This window comes from Ammospiza nelsoni, chromosome 2, assembly GCF_027579445.1.
Source record: "Ammospiza nelsoni isolate bAmmNel1 chromosome 2, bAmmNel1.pri, whole genome shotgun sequence".
Lineage (NCBI taxonomy): Eukaryota > Metazoa > Chordata > Aves > Passeriformes > Passerellidae > Ammospiza > Ammospiza nelsoni.
This window is the reverse complement of record NC_080634.1, coordinates 19,227,637-19,243,545: the sequence shown is the minus strand read 5'-3', so window position 1 is coordinate 19,243,545 and position 15,909 is coordinate 19,227,637. Positions and strand designations below refer to the sequence as shown.

The 15,909-nt window shown below is 40.2% G+C and overlaps 1 protein-coding gene across 12 annotated transcripts in view; it reads right to left on the bottom strand.

Annotated features, from left to right (window-relative positions):
- Positions 1-15,909, bottom strand: part of BBX (BBX high mobility group box domain containing) — a 140,647-nt gene that overhangs the window by 20,802 nt on the left and 103,936 nt on the right. For 9 of the 12 annotated variants that reach the window (XR_009417941.1, XM_059466956.1, XM_059466962.1 and 6 more), the window contains 4 exons: positions 13,174-13,254; positions 10,071-10,986; positions 9,051-9,189; positions 5,771-5,919 (listed from right to left, as the gene is read on the bottom strand). Coding sequence is in view for 11 of the 12 variants with exons in the window: in XM_059466956.1 (XP_059322939.1) it covers positions 5,771-5,919; positions 9,051-9,189; positions 10,071-10,986; positions 13,174-13,254 (1,285 nt within the window). In the remaining variant the exon portion in view is untranslated. The remainder of the gene's footprint in view (positions 1-5,770; positions 5,920-9,050; positions 9,190-10,070; positions 10,987-13,173; positions 13,255-15,909) is intronic. The other 3 variants (XM_059466961.1, XM_059466964.1, XM_059466967.1) reach the window with 1 other exon arrangement.

Here is a 15,909-nt window from a genome sequence, read left to right as displayed (position 1 = left end):
ATCTGCCACTCCAGGAGGACTGCAGCCACCAATCCAACTGGACTGCTACCAACACCTGAACAACAGGGTGTCAGGTTCTATTCTGACTTTGTCAGTGGTTTTTTTCTTTTCTATTATTGCATGTATTATGGTTTTCCTTTTCCTTTTTCCTAATAAATTGTATTTCCGATTTAGAGTCTCTCACTGGTTTTGCTTTCAAACCAGAACATTAATCAATACTGAAAATTACTGAGAGAAAGCTAAAATCCAGACAGAGGCAGGCATAGAAACTTTAGCATCTTGCCCCTGTTGAATTTGTGGCTCACTGCTACTTCTTTCTCAATATGGAAGAAATCAAAACTTGGGAGAAAAATTAATAAGCTTCCAAAAATCTAGAAGCCAAACAACAAACCGAATAAAGTCAAGCAAGAGATCATCTTGGGCAACATCACCTTGAATGTGAACAGCTTTACTAGAATCTGTATAGGAAACACTTGAGAGTACAATAGAAGAGGCTATATTCACTCAAACTTACTGAAGTGTTGCTCTGCAAATTTTACAACAGTTTCCTAAGTATCATAGAGGACTAGTCTACTGTCAGAGCAACAAAAATGTAAATCAAGGAATGAAAAAGCTCGGAGAGCTTGAGCAAAAGCCCAAGCGAAAGGACTAAGCTTTTCTTGATACCAAGCTCAGATACTTCATCCACATCAACAGAAACAAGTCTTTCCACCAGTTCCACAAGAAGACAGAGGTACGTAGCTACATGATTCTTGTGACATTTCTGTTATTATTATTCTTTACTTAGCTGATTTGTGATTTTTTTCAGGTGCTTGGAAGAAGCAATACGTAACATATCACCCATGTCTCAATTTCTACAGCTCAACCTGCACAATACAAACCACTTCAATCACTATGACAGACAGTGAGCCAGTGTCAGCAACTCCAAGCAGAATAACTGAGATGAAAAACTCAGATGACAAGCACTGCACACAGGGGGAAACCTGTGTCTTTCATCTCTTTTTTTCCCCACATCAAAGGCACCTTTGTCATCAGCCTGTATCTGCAAAATGCCATTTTCTTATATGGAAAATTGAAGGAATTTAGTAGAGCCAAAAGAAAAATCTGCCCTTCAGTAAGGAAACCTTCTATTTCCTTCCCTTTTAGCTCGTGTGAGCTCCTGCCCAGTGACAGTGCCCAGTGACACTTAGTATACCCTTTGGCCAGAAATGCATTGAAAGAAAAGACTGGCTAATAGCTAAAAAAGTCAACAGTTCATACTTGGACTTAACAATGTAAATCTGACTCCACAAGAAACTTCATCCACACCCTCTGCCTTAACAGCCACCGTGCTGGAGTTGACAGAATGCCTGGCTGGGCCACACCTGCTTCATGGGGACAACAGGCAAGTATTCCAAGACTTTGAACAAATGCCACTTGTGAACATTCAATCCAGAGAAAACCCATGACTGAAAAAACTAACCTGAAAGTCTTGCTGTTAGGCAATGGACCCTAGATGTGCCTTGCTACAGAAAGCTGAAAAAACCCTTTTCATTTTAGTTTACTTGACATTGTGGTACAGCCATCTACTAATCTTGCTCTGTTGGAAATGTTCTATACGGTTATTCCTCTCCCTAGCACTTCAGAAACTGCCACAGGATTTAATCCCTGGCTTGTCTATAGAGCTCACTGAGGGCAGTGGGGACTCTTCCTGGGAATACTTGATATGGCCAGTGGCAGCTGCCTGGGGAAGCAGCAGGCAAGAAAATGAACCATAACTGCACTTCCTCCAAATTTCTGGGCATAGGCCCCCTTTGCTCTCATAACGTTCCCTGTTTTAACGGATCTGATCAAATAGAGAATGTTTCAATAAGATCCTAACAAAATCAGGACAAACAGTTTGTGCATTTCTGCATCTCTCAGAGGAAGGCACTGTATTTTTAGGTCATGATCCTTGGAACATTACAGCACAAAATCTCCAAGCATCTGAATGCTTTGAACCAAGCCAAAAAAACCCCAGAGCTACGATCAAGAGGAATGCCACAAAGCAGCATCCGTTTTAAGCTGATGTTTTATTTCTAGTCCTAGAGGCCACAGACAAAAAAGCCAAAAAAAAAAAAAAAAAGTAGACAATCTCTTCCTCAAATAAAAGCACACTGTGCATTCCCCTCTTTGCCTTCCCAAAATGAAAGCTTTAGTGCAATGCGTAGTGTATAAGTGAGCATTTCTTCAAAGTACAAAGCAGAAATAATGACTCTGCCTGTTGCTCACTTTTGCATACAAGCATATTAGTGACTCACTGCAGACAGCTGACTTCTGCATGGTGGGATGTTTTGGCACATATGCCATTGGAAAGAAGGAAAAAAAAAAGGAAACAGTCACAGCCCCAGTAAATGTCGGAGCAGGCCATCTGCACAGATTCAGTATAGCTGTATTCTTCAGCCATTTTGTGGCATTGTTATTGTGTGTGCACATTCCCAGTTCAGAACGCTTGATGTGGATTTTAACAAAGCTTTATAGCTTGTTCAGTCCTATTCCCATTGAAGAAAGACCCCCCAATCTGAATTCTGCCCAGTGGGAGCAGAATTTAGACAATTTGGAAACTCTGGGGAAAAAAAGTGCCTCTCATTCAAGAGAAGGTTCAAATTTTCCTTTATACATATGGATGTGAAACAGCTTTCAGGTTACAGGGTTCCTCAGGTGTTTTTATGCGAAAGAACTGGATGAAGTGTGGACTGGAAATGACAAGCACAACAGCAGTAGTCAGTGGGCACTGCCCTACTGATTTTCCAGAGCAGGAAAACATCCTGACAAATCTGGCTGTGTGGTTAGGTAGCAGATCGTGCCTGTTGTAGGTATAGGCTAATGACATTTGATAGAGAATCAATCCAGCACAAAATAAAAGTTAAAGCAGTTAACATTTGGGGGTGGGGTGCAGAGAAACACCCCAAACCCCACAAACAAAAACATTTCTCTGTTTTTATTCACCCAACATCCTGAGGAAGGCTTATAGTGCAGCACTCCAACATATTTTCTAAATTTTACATGTTCAGTAGGCACCGTAGACTTCAAAAAATTAAGTAGTTACCTGTGCTGACTGAAAATGAGTAGATAGTTTATGATCCTGCACACACTCCTTCAGAAAAAGCAGCATATCATCTCAAGGAGTGTTTACTTAAACATATCCCTACTGATTTTTATCTGTTATTTGGAAACATCCAGAGGCTGAAAACACTTGTAGACACTATTTTTGCTGATCAACTCTTCTAATTACCTGGCAGAGACACACCCAGGGTAAAGCCTCACAGCAGAAACAGCTCCGGACAACACAGTAATGCAGGGCAGTGCGAAGCTAAGGTCTCCCACATCCACACACAGTCACACTCACAAGATTATATTGACCCTTCATGGTTCATGTTCATTGCATAAAAATGCTACTTTTGTTTAATTCTAATGGTGTAAAAAAGCAGGACAATTCAAAGACCCATAACCACACTAAACCAAGCTCTATTATTTTGCATGATATGCCAGTTTCACTTCCTGCAGTACTTGTAGTAGCCTAGCACACAGATCTGCTTGTGCTATACTTATGGAGACCAGGATTCTCTAAGAGTCTTTATATTCATCACACTTCACCAGACAACAGCACAATGAGGCTCAATAGACTGTCAGTAAATCACAAATTAAATTGAGGATTCAGCTTAATAAATGTTTGACTCAACAGGAACAAACCTAACTTACTAAGCTAGTAAGCTCGCCTATATTCACTTTTAGGTCAGATAACTTCAAATCCAAAACTCACATCCTAAGAAAATAAAACACATTTAAAATTGACCTACTGCCATCAAATATTTACTTTTTAGCAATCCCTCTTTTTCAGAAGAAAAATGGTTTGCTGGAAAGTTTTTCAACTACCTCTTGAGAACTGACTGAATCTTGCTTTTCAGGGAGTTGGAATGACCGCCACAAAACCATCAGCTTGCCCAGCTTAAGTGTGTGAATTCAACATTCACTGGAATTAGGAGCAGGTATCACTAGCTCTGTCTGGATTTAAGTTTGGGGCTGTGGTTAGATGTTCACTACAGAAGGAGCAGTGTTACTATCCAATATTCCTGCCCTGGGGCTGCTTGTTGCAACCCCACAGCTCAGTTGGTGGAAAAGTTCATGTGATTGTTTACCATCTGCTCAGTGCAAAGTCAGCTGGCTTAATTTAAAGAGCCCTTATTGTCAGCCAGAGGCAAATGCTCCATGACTGTCTCTGCAGGGCTGTGCCAAAGCTACTCATATCAGGCTTGTAACCAGCCTGCAGTTATGTTTTTGACCTTCCCTTGAGACAAAGCCGAACATATTCCAAAGCTCTTTAAGCGATGCTAACAAAGATAAAAACTAAACTCTCCTTTGAGTATGAGCCTACCCAAAAGCAGAATGCAGTTCTGGCTACCTGGCTTGAGGCAGAATTCTAGCTCACCATTCCCAAACAACACAGGACCTGCAGAATTTTTAAATATACAGACACCTGAACAGGTAAATACTGTAGTGAGAAATCCAGTGAGCTGCTACTACAACTTCAATTGCTAGATCACTGTAGTTGAGGAGGTTTTCTTCCCAACAGATGTTGCTTAATTACCAGTGTGTTACCATGCTGTAAAGTAATTAATTCATGCTCATTTAAGAAGTTCTGTCAAATACATACCATAAAACAAATTTAAAGGCAGCTGAAGTCAGATCTAGCTTGGTATTAGCACAAGTCTAATTTTGCAAAGTGGCTGTTCCACATCTAATTACAAAAATCAATACCAAAACTGGCATGCACTAGAAAAGAACAGCTGTTCAATCCTGCACACTGTAATGTGATTATTTGTGAAGCATTCAAAAGGCACAGATCTAATCCAGGGTCACCTGGCTAAAACAGCCGTATTAGATCTTAAAACCTGTCACTCAGTGGAGCTACCATTGTTGCAGAAAAGAAAACCAACTTCACATTGCAAACTGTGCCTGATGAGGATCCTTTTGAGCATCCTTTTGTCTTGTGGAATTACTGGTATATAATTCCTTCATTTTGTGATGCTTCTATACTGTATACTTGCATCAGTATTTCTGCCACAGTATAAAAGTAGTTTTACCCTACCACATTGTCACTTCTCTACCACCTCTGTGTCACGAGTTTCCTGTATTAAAAAAATAGCCAAGTGTGTAATGAGTTTCTCCCTCCATGAGCCTCAGCAATGGAGCTGAGTATGGTATGGTAATGGACCTGGGTATGGAATTGGTTTTCATGTCCTCTAACTTTTTTTTAATCACATCAGGACATTTTTGCTCAAAACTTATGACAGAACTATAATCTTGATAGAAGAAAAATTCCAGATGTTTCATTCAAGCATCTCTGATATCTTATGTTTTAATTTACAGACACTAAAATGACAGTGAAATTAAAACTAAGCTTAGAAAATGTAACCTTTGATCATATGCCCTTTTCCCCTCATTTTCTCCTGGTAAAACTTGTCAAATTCACTTACCTCACAAATACGCATGTTTTTGAAAACCTTTCTTGCTACAAGAAATACATTTAATGTACAAACTCTACCCAGTTCTGCTTATCATGAAAACCAGGAATCAAGATTGAAAACAATCAGCCTGAAAACTAAACCAGATGAGAACCAACTAACTTCAGTGCTAGGTAATTCTTTGACTTCAGACTTTCCACAGGTAAGAGTGAAGTAAGAATGTATAAATTCCTGAGCTTTTTACAGTACTGCCATTGTTTAAGAACTTCCTGCACTTGGCAACTTACCTTTGTTGGATTTTGGTAGTTCACATGAGCCGCTTCCAATCTTTCGCTTTTTCCTCGAAACAGATGAATTTTTCCTGTCAAAGGTAATAGGACTGTATTGAGGAAGGCTGTTGAATTTCTTTGCAAATTCTTCTTCCAATTTTGCTAAGCTAAATGGGAAACAAAACCATTCAAATTAAATGTAACTCTTTCTGGAGAAAAAAATATATTGTTTAAGAGCATGTCTGTGTATACACACACACCTTTCTACACAGAGAGAGGGGAAAATCAGGTAAATTTACACACTGTAAACACCAAACCAGTATATATTAATCCAGCTTTGGAATGAGAATGTACATTTCTGCTTCTGCATTTGTAACAGTGCAAATTGATTACCTTAGTAGCATATGTTAAAATTAGAAAAAAAACAATCAATGTCATACTGGTGACATTTAGCTCTGTTTGCTGCACAGATTTGTACAAGAGATTTGTCTGTTCTGTGAGGGGAATGAACAAAGATAGCAAAACCAATAAATAAACCAATGAAATAGCTTCACATAAAAGTTCTTACACCAGAATGAAAACAGCATTTCAAACCAGAAGAAGAATGTCAAACTAATCAATCTTCTGAAACATGAAGCATTGGGATTGGAATTAGTTTTGTATTTGTTCTGGGTGATTAGATCTTCTCCCCTTGTATTTCACTTGTTGTGAGATGAAAAATGCTACTAGCTTATGCTTTCATGAAAGCCAACAACACCTCATACTGCAGCCTAACCTGAATGACTGTCAGCAGATTAACTACAACTCAAGAAATCCACAGACAAGGTATGACTGTTCCTAACAGCCAGAACAAAACAAAGCCCTCAAAAGAGGATGGCACAGCATTTCCAGCTATACCGACTACACTGGCTTGCATAAGCACTCTGTTCCTGCAAGTTTTTGCAGCCAGGCAGAAGTAGAAATTGTGTTTTAGTAAAAGGCAAGCACACAGGCAGGTTATAAATAGCACTGTCAATGACAGAGGAACAATGACATCTTCCACTTGTTTTTAATTCTCCTCGCTATGAAAAACCTCATCTTGACAGAAGTTGGCACGACTGTTGGAAGGATGGCTCTTTATAAACTTGAAGTATCACAAGAAACACGGTACTTCTCTGTGCTTTCTGAAGCAGCACTTGAAACAAATTGCATTCTGAAAGTTTTGGTACACATGAAGATACTTCATTTTTTCTCTGTAATTATTACTTCTCTCAGGAAGCAACTTTCCATCTTAAAATACAGCCTTGGCTCTTTGCAGACCAGGTGCATGGTGGGATTTGTTTGTTTGTGTACACGTGTTTTATTTTGGTTTTAAATCACAAAGGTCTCTTACATCAGTAGCGCTTGGTACTGCTACCTTTTTCTCTTCCACACGGATGTTCCCTGACAACCACAAAACCATCTGATTTTCTGCTCTGACTCAGCTCCTCTCCCCCCCCCGTCCGTTCCCACCTGCCTCAGCTCCTGCCCTGAGGGCATGAGGGGCTGCAGCTCTAATTGGGAAGGCCAAACCTCATTTGACAGTGGATGAGCTGCCATCCTTGCTAGTAATTTATAACTTGTGTGACATGCAGGCAGGCAATGCAGAGTGCTGCTGTCTCTATGTTAGCGATTAATTATTTAAGGAAATAAATTTATTTAAGGAAATAAAAAATAATCCACACCATCATGAATTTTAAGAGCCTCTCAGAAGCCTGGTTTGACATGTGTAGCTGAGCTGAGGTGTTCACCCTGCACAGCCTAGTTCTGCCAGGAGATACAGGCAGGTATGCTTGGCAAAGGTGTGGAGAAAGCACATCTGACCCAGACCATCAGGGAAATATGGGAAGCTAATGATGGGGAAGGTAGGACACAGGGAAAATTATGAAAATTATGTCATTCTGAAGGGGTGAGGACCCTTTCACCAATGCATGTACAAAATGAGGCTGAAATGTGATGCTGAAGGGAGCAGAGAGAGTTAAGTGGAGCAGGCAGAGGTAAAACCAGCTCTTCAAGTTGCCAGAAGATCGAGTAATGCAATGAAAAGGGATACAGGATACCTTCTCCAGCACTTTGGCTTCACAAATTCTTAATTTTGCCTTTACAGAGTTCCCTAAATAATATTCATTAATGATGCAATGAGAGATTGGAAAACACGTATTTTCTCATCCATCCAGTGAATGAGGGTAGTGTTGAATTAATGATTTAGACAATTTTCCTCGGTACTCTTTGAATAAATAATTTACAACTACTTTTTTTATGCTACAAGATGTGATGAGCTTTCCCACCATTATGTGGGAAAATTTTTCAATCTTTCAACTGAAAATATTTCCAAAACTTATACAAAGCTCTAAAAATACAAAGTGTTCCATTTTTTCTTAACTAATTTTTCTTGACTATTCCAATAAACAAGACTTGGGGATTCCCACTGATTTAATATCTTTGCTGAAAGTGAACTGCAATTAGATGTCACATAAACTAGGTTGTGAAAAGGGTACTGCAAACCTGCAAAACCAAACATATTATAATTTTAAGCATGAAACATGGAAAACCTCCTCTTTTAAATGCATTTTCTCATCTGCAAGAATTTGCAAGCATGAATGGCAACCCAGATTTAACTACTACCCCTGCAACTAAATAAATCTGTAATACTCTGACAAAAATCATTACTTGTATACTAGAAAAGTAATTCTGTGCAGCCTTGCTAAATTTTCATGCATCTATACTCATTAATTGTTTCTAAGATATATTTAATTTCATCATGGTGGACATAAACAGTTTAAATACCTTTTCTCTACAACAGAAAATTGACATTATTTATCATAATTATTTGCCAATATAAGAGCATTGTTTACTATTCCTTTGTAAGCAATCTCTCCAAGTGGGCATAGAGATCTATTCTTTCTAGTCTAATCTGGTTTATGATGATTGAACACCTACATAGAACTTTAAAGAGTGCTTGCAAAGTACTCTGAAATTCTAAGTAACCCTCTTCACTACTTTTTGAGCAGGTAAATATTGTGTGGTTTCTTTAGAACTGAGCAAGTAACACCATTCAAATTCACTTACAGTGGTGTAAACCAGGAAAGATCTCAAAGGAATTACTCTACTATATAAACGACAGGTATTTAGAGCATGACTCAGTTCCACAGGGTTTTTCCTTTTTGGAATTGTGATTATTTGTGTGTTAGATGCAGGTCACTCAGCTGCAGTGAGGAGGACTCACTCTTAAATTATTAGGCTGACCTAACTAAAACATCAGTGTTAAGCCACAACTTACCCAAAAACAAACTCTTCCTTTGGCTTAGTCTTTTTCAGTTTTTTGTTCCCACTTGTCCCACTTGGGGAAAAGGCCCAGATTTCTTCATTCCAGCATCCTTCATGATCTGAGGAGTTACCTTTTCCTGAGCTTCTTTTTCCTGTGATGAAGGCAGACAATTGTTTCTCATCTTAAGAAAAATGTTCCAAAACAAAGTAAACGCAAAAGAAACTTGTGTACCCAGGCAGTACAGCAACGTATGAAGCCTGACCTTCTCTAAGGCAGTCACAAAACATTTTTCATTTTAAAGTGGGCAATGATGATATTGACAACTATTCTGCGTCCCCTCTCCTGTCTTTTCCTAGACTATCTCAGAAGTCAGGATCTCTTAAGGTATAAAGAAGAAAGAGATGAAGAGATAGACAGTAATAAGCTTCTCTAAATTACAAACTACTTTTTTCTTTTCTGACTCTTCTAATTACACATATAAATCTACCAGTTGGAAAAACACACTTCCAGACATTTCACTGAAAGCTTCCAGATATTATCTCAAATTTGTCCTTCCACAGGATAAAGGGTTCTCACTTACTGCCTACAGCAAATCTAACAACCAAAGCAAAACCAGAACACATTTGCTTCTTGCAGGATTGAGAACTATGCTCACAACCACAGGAGTTGTTTATATAGAAACAAGGTAATGGTTCAGGGTTACATACATCACAAGTCCTGCACACATCTACCAGCAGGCTGACAAATTAAACAACAAAGCCTTCAGCCAAGAACTTAAAACTCAAAGACGAAAATACAGCAGTTAGGAATCTGTGAGGTAAGCAGGAACACAGATTGCAGGACTTCAAAAGACCTGCCCTGGAACAGGGAGCCCAGCCACTCCACCTGTCCCTAGCATCTCAGGTGGCCAGACACAATATTCCCACTGCACACTGCTCAAACTCCAGCTTAAATATGAATTTTTGTTTTTCCTCCCACTCCAGGCAGGCTTTTGCAGTTCATGCTGTAAACAAAACACTCAAAGCCACCCACCTCTGTCCACATTAGCGCGCAGAGATGTGAGCATGCCCTCTGACACCAGAGTTTTATAAAGAGCACCTTTGCAAGATCTCTCCGATTTCCTGGAGCCACACGTTTCTATCTTTTTAACACAGTCACTGTCCTCAGTTTTGATCTGTTCTGGTAAGCTTTGGGGTACCACTTCCTCTGCTGGGGTCAGTGGTTCCACTTTAATGTTATCAGGAGCCTCACATGGTACTTCCTTGCTGGCTTCAATACTAAGGAAATCGGGAGGCTTGGATTCTTTGGTGGTCTCCATTGGTTTCTCCTTTGATGTTTTCTTTTCTTTTGATTTCACTTTTTTCTTTGGTGATTTTGTATCCAACATGCTTCCCTTCACATTTGAGACAGGGCGGTTTTTTTTGCGGGGAGTATCTGCAAGTCTCTCAGCACCCCAGTCCCCCTTGGCCACAGCTTCAATTGTGTACATGACACTTTCAATGTCCGACTCAGAGGATTGCCTCTTTTTACAAGACTTTTTGGGGGTGCATTTTTCATTTGTGTGCCGGTCCAACTTATTTTTTTTCTTTTTCTTCTTTATCTTTTCTGGCTTTAGCCCAAGGATAGCCATGTCACTCATGAAAAGCTCTGGAGAACGGCACATGTGATCCTTTGTGTTATCCTTTCTCTCAAAAGGACTGTTTTCCATTGCAAGACTAGTAAAATCTCTGCATTTTGCAGTTTCTGATTCCTCAGCTTTTGTTTCATCTGGGTTCTGCAATTTTTCTGTCTCTGATTGTTCTACTTTTCTATTACTGGAGTCTTTTACTGTTGTTTTCTCCAGTTCTACTTCCATGTCCTCTGAAACTTCCCCTTCCTCATCTTCCAGTGCTTCCACTTTTGTTTTCCCAGGTTCTTTCACTTTTACTCCTTCTGAAGCAAGGCACATCTAAAATAAGTTTTAAAACAGTCCCATGAAACAAACATCAACTGTTAACATTACTTATACTAACAGGAGCATTTAACAGGGAATCTCTCTGGCATTTTAGTTTAGGAAAGCAAACTGTGCTACAGGACAGTACTGAAAAACAGGCTGAAGACATGCTGAAACTGATGCAATGGGATGAGGGCTAAGTGCTAGAATAAGGCTGGCAGGTTCATTGCTCTAATAAAAAAGACTCCCAACTGATCTCAGTGGTGTTTCCTTTAAAGCTCTTTATATCATCTGGAAATCCACTGCTAGACAGGTTTTCAGAATATCTGAAATGCAACAGAACAGAGTTATCTCTGACTACTGCCACAATCTACTTGGAATCTCACATCCATTCCCCCTTCAACTTTCAAATGTCCCTAATACAATTCCTTTCTCCATTTTCTAAATAGCCTTGAAGGAGTAAGGGAAAAATGTTTACTGAATCTCCCTGAGGTTATTTTCTTCTATTTGAATGTAAGAAATTATTTGGAAGGTAGTGCAAAAGCCTTCCAAATCTTTCTTCTCATGTCACAGACTTATTTTGCAAAAAACTGCAAAGCAGCAGTGGTTGCCATGGTTATCTCCTCCTGGAGATAACTCTAATGGAAACCAAAATCCTTATACTATCTGAGGAACACCAATATTCAGAAAAAGAACTGTCAGAAGGTCCTCAAACTGCCATGTTCCAGCAGCACTGACTTAGGAGATCCTCTCTGTTTTGGATCACCTGTAAGCTATGCAGACACATCTACAGAAGGTAGTCCTTCACGGCACCAACCAACAGCCCTTGGGAAGACATGCTTTGTTCTTGCTGTCCTCTCTCAAAGCCCCCAAGCTGAATTCCCAGTGCAGTTTTGTTTTTAGAACAAATGTCAACCAGTCACCTGGAGCAAAACCAGATGGAGGAGGCTTGCTTTGAACCAGACATCAGAAGGTTCCTGCAGCTTAGCCCACAGGCCATGTGGTCAGTATGGATGTACCTCCCCGAGACATATGGGTTCTCTTTAGGTCTATTTTAGATTTCTCAAATTGGCAAGGCTTTTCTTCCTTGCAAACTAAAAAAGTCTCTCATACCAATTTATGTAAGAACATAACACCAATGATTGGGATGTTTTTGTAGCAGGTTTCCAAAATTCTTCCTGCACAAGGTAGAAATTACTGATCTGGTTCAGGACAAGCTGAGCTGAGCAGTGTAAAGCACCAGAGCTTGGGCAACACACAGGATCTATTGGGAAGCAGGTTAGACTAGGCAAAGGAGAACTCCACAACTGTGCTGATGTGGGCACTTGGTACAAAGGTAGTTCTGTGACTTTTTTACTACACTGCAATCTTAAGCACAGCCCGTGATTCTCAAAAGATAAAGTTCAATCTTTAAGATGGAGCTCCCTGGACTAAGACTATTTTGTCAATTCAACATACATCGCATAGCCAATGGATTTTTTCCTTTTATACATTTGCTTCTTCTGCAGTAGCCAGTAGTACAGAGCTACAGATGTGGCTACAAAAGAAGTGAATTCCGTCTTGTCAGCAAATAAACTTCTAATTAAACAATCTTCAAGACTGGGAAAGCTTAAAAAAATTGTTTAGAAACAAAAAGAGGCAAAATTTCAATAAAGTGCCATTGATTTTAACTGCTCCCAGAAGGAAGATCTGCTGAGAGTACCACAGCAGAACTTCTATGTAAGTTATTGACCTGTTAGTTCTGGTCATAATGGGCAGAAATGCAAAATAAAATGGGCATGAAAAGCAAAAATAAATGAAAGCAGCTCATAACCATTATCATGAATTTGTAATGGCAATGTCTGAATTTTATAACACAGTCATCCAGTCCTCTCTCTCAACTATTTATGTTCCTCAGCCAAGCCCTAAGACCTCAAAGCCTAAACTAAGAAACTGAATCAAGTTCAGTTGCAACCAAGTCCCTTTGCCACCAGGAACTGATAGTACTTCTCAGCTGCAGACTCTTAGAAACCTCTAAATTGATGGCTAATCTGGGGAAATCTTGACTTGTGGCATCTGAGCCATGATAATTTATGGTTCTATAAGCAGTGGTGCAATTATAACTGTATCACTCTTCTGCCTTGCAGACTTTGGCAATCAATAGCTTGAACTTCTCCACCCAACTGCACCTGGGGCAATTAGTCATGAGTATGTTAGTGTTACCTCTGCCAGCTGAAATAATGCTGATGTTCCACACTGTTTCGTTAAATCAGAAGGCCCTGAATGGGATGTACTTGAAGAAATCTATGGAGAGAAAAATGAACACAAAGGAAACATTCTTTGATCACTACCAATTCTTCCATGTTTATGACACAGCTTTTCAACAGATTATTTCCCCGCTTCCCAAAATTAATTTATAAGATTATATACTAAAATAGAAGTGTAGACCTGTGCATGCTGGTACAAATAAAAACCCACTCCAACACTGTTCTGGTGGACAACACCACTGTACACTAAATGATACTTGCACATTTGGGGTTTTTCTTGTCAGGACTCCCTTTGAGGAACAGGATGAACTGAAACACAGGCTCTCTCACACAGGAACAGACTCCAGCAGTTAAACAACAATCTACACCAGCATGCAGCCCAGCTGGTGGTGTTTTTAAAGGCCTAGCAGGACACCAGATCCCAAAATTTTAAATTATTTCATTATCACGGGTTAAGGAGGCTATTTCTTTCAGGTTATGATATTGCCTTTTGGTGTCCTATAGGACTCATATAAAAGAGATGCTCTGAACCCAAAGTTAAGTAAAAGCCCTCAAGCCTTTGGTAATCTTTAGTATTCCTCGGAATAAAAGAAGGCTGTCATGATGATTATCCTCCAAGAATCTTTTTCCTGCATCAGGCCATGATCCTCTTCAGTACTTTAGAGTATTTTGCGTCAGTTTTGAAACAGGTGCAAGGAAATTATCTTTTCCTAAACAACTTTAAAGTATCAGTATCAGGATTGGCCGCTAGTTTAAAGAAAATGTTGTATTTTTAAGGACATATCCCATCATCCCAGACCAGGCTTATGGGCTTTTTATACCTCCTTCTTTAGGCTGCACAGGAATGTGAAGTTATAAGGGACTGAGGAACCAAAATATTTACACCCTTTTGTCTCTCCCTGTCCCCACAAACTCAGTTTTCATTGCTCTCAATCAGCATGGGCCTACACAGTCGATTGCAGAATTTGGCCTGTCACTGCCATAAAGGAAATAAACAAAAACCAACACTGTCTCTACATCTCCTGGAAGGTGCAGATCCTCACAGCACCTCCCAAGCTCTGATCATCAGAGCTCAGGCCTCCACATGCTGCTGACAGCCAGGTGCTGCTAGTGCTCTGAGTGGGCTCCTTGCCTTGGTGAGGCGATGCTCCACTCCTGCACTCCAACACTTACTCTCGTGCCTCTGCACTGAAGCTAAACACAGCAAGGGACTCAGCAGAACTGAACAGCAACAACCTCCCAAGCTTCAAATGCAGAGTGGCTCCAACCATTTGTAGAAACTTAGAAATCCTCAGAAGTTTTAGATAATAATTAAACCCCCTTCAGCATTTTATTTTAATCACCATCTGTGAAATATTGTGAAATATCAAAAAGGAAGGGATAGGGAAGGGTGGGGGGGGGGAGAAGATAAAATTGTTTAATCTACATAGCAAAGAGATGAAGGAGGAGCAGAGCAGCGTGGTGTGCTGAAGAAGACAGGCTCCCACGCACCAGACACTTGCCATGGCAGCAGCATGGAAACAGTAGTCCCCTCCAGTGCACAACATCTGCAGTTTGGAGTTACAGCAAGCTGTCTGCCAAATCCACTTGCAAACCTAAGACACCCTCGAGGTGATTATGAAATGGTTTATTTGGGATGCTTCAAATCAGGGACTGAACTGCATCTGAAAACTCAAGCTGAATCTCTCACATATCATTTACTGAACTATGATCCAACATTAGAGATCTCCAAAACTGGGGAAAAAATAAGAAAAAAATCTACAGCACTGATGTGCTCACCTCTACAAGAGCTAGAGACATGGAGAATGTGCCTAGCACATCTGCTGTGCTGTTTTTCCCTGTTTGAATCAGAGCCTTTAACGTCCATTTTGTGTATTAAATTAGGCTTGCAGGACACCATCTGAGCAATCACTGAGAGATCACGGAAACCTGTCCAACACACAACGTCATGCTGCCAGACTTAGCTTCGCTTTTTCTGCCACCTGCAGTACAAACTGTGCACTCCTGTGGACAAGCATCTGTCCTTCTACTAAATTAGGGCTTCACAAGCTTCATGGTCACATCACAACCTCCAATGCTGACTTCTAAAGATCAGGCTGCACACGGCAATAATCCTCACTCCAGAACAGCACTACTCAGCCTGCTGCTGTCCTGTTAAAGGCCATGTTAGAAACTTCTGGTGTCCCTGAGTAAATACTCCCAGCCCTTCTGCTGGCCCAGAGCTGCAATAGCCAAATACCCTTATGGATCACTGACCACAGTTGGGTGTAATCACCCTTGCACAGGCACTGCTGGCAATGGAGCACATAGCCACAAACTCTACTACTGCCAGACTGCCTGTACAGTACGGCAGATTTTCTTCCACTCATATAAATTCCTATAAAGCCACAGTCCTGCAAGACTAGAACAAGACATGAAATACTTTCATTTCAATGCTTCCAACCTCTGCCTTCTTCCTGAGAGGGACTGATCTCACCAGCAAGAATATAGGGCTGTCTGCAACTAGAGAGGATCCAGAGAACCATTTTCCTTACTGAAATAGGATGTGAATTTGAAACAAACTAAAAGACCACAACAAAAACCAACAAAAGAAGTGTACAAGTAGCATGCTAGCATACTTCCTTATTTGTCTGGAATACAGCATGTATCTTCATCTTTCAATCATCACAAAGAATAGTATCTGCACATCACA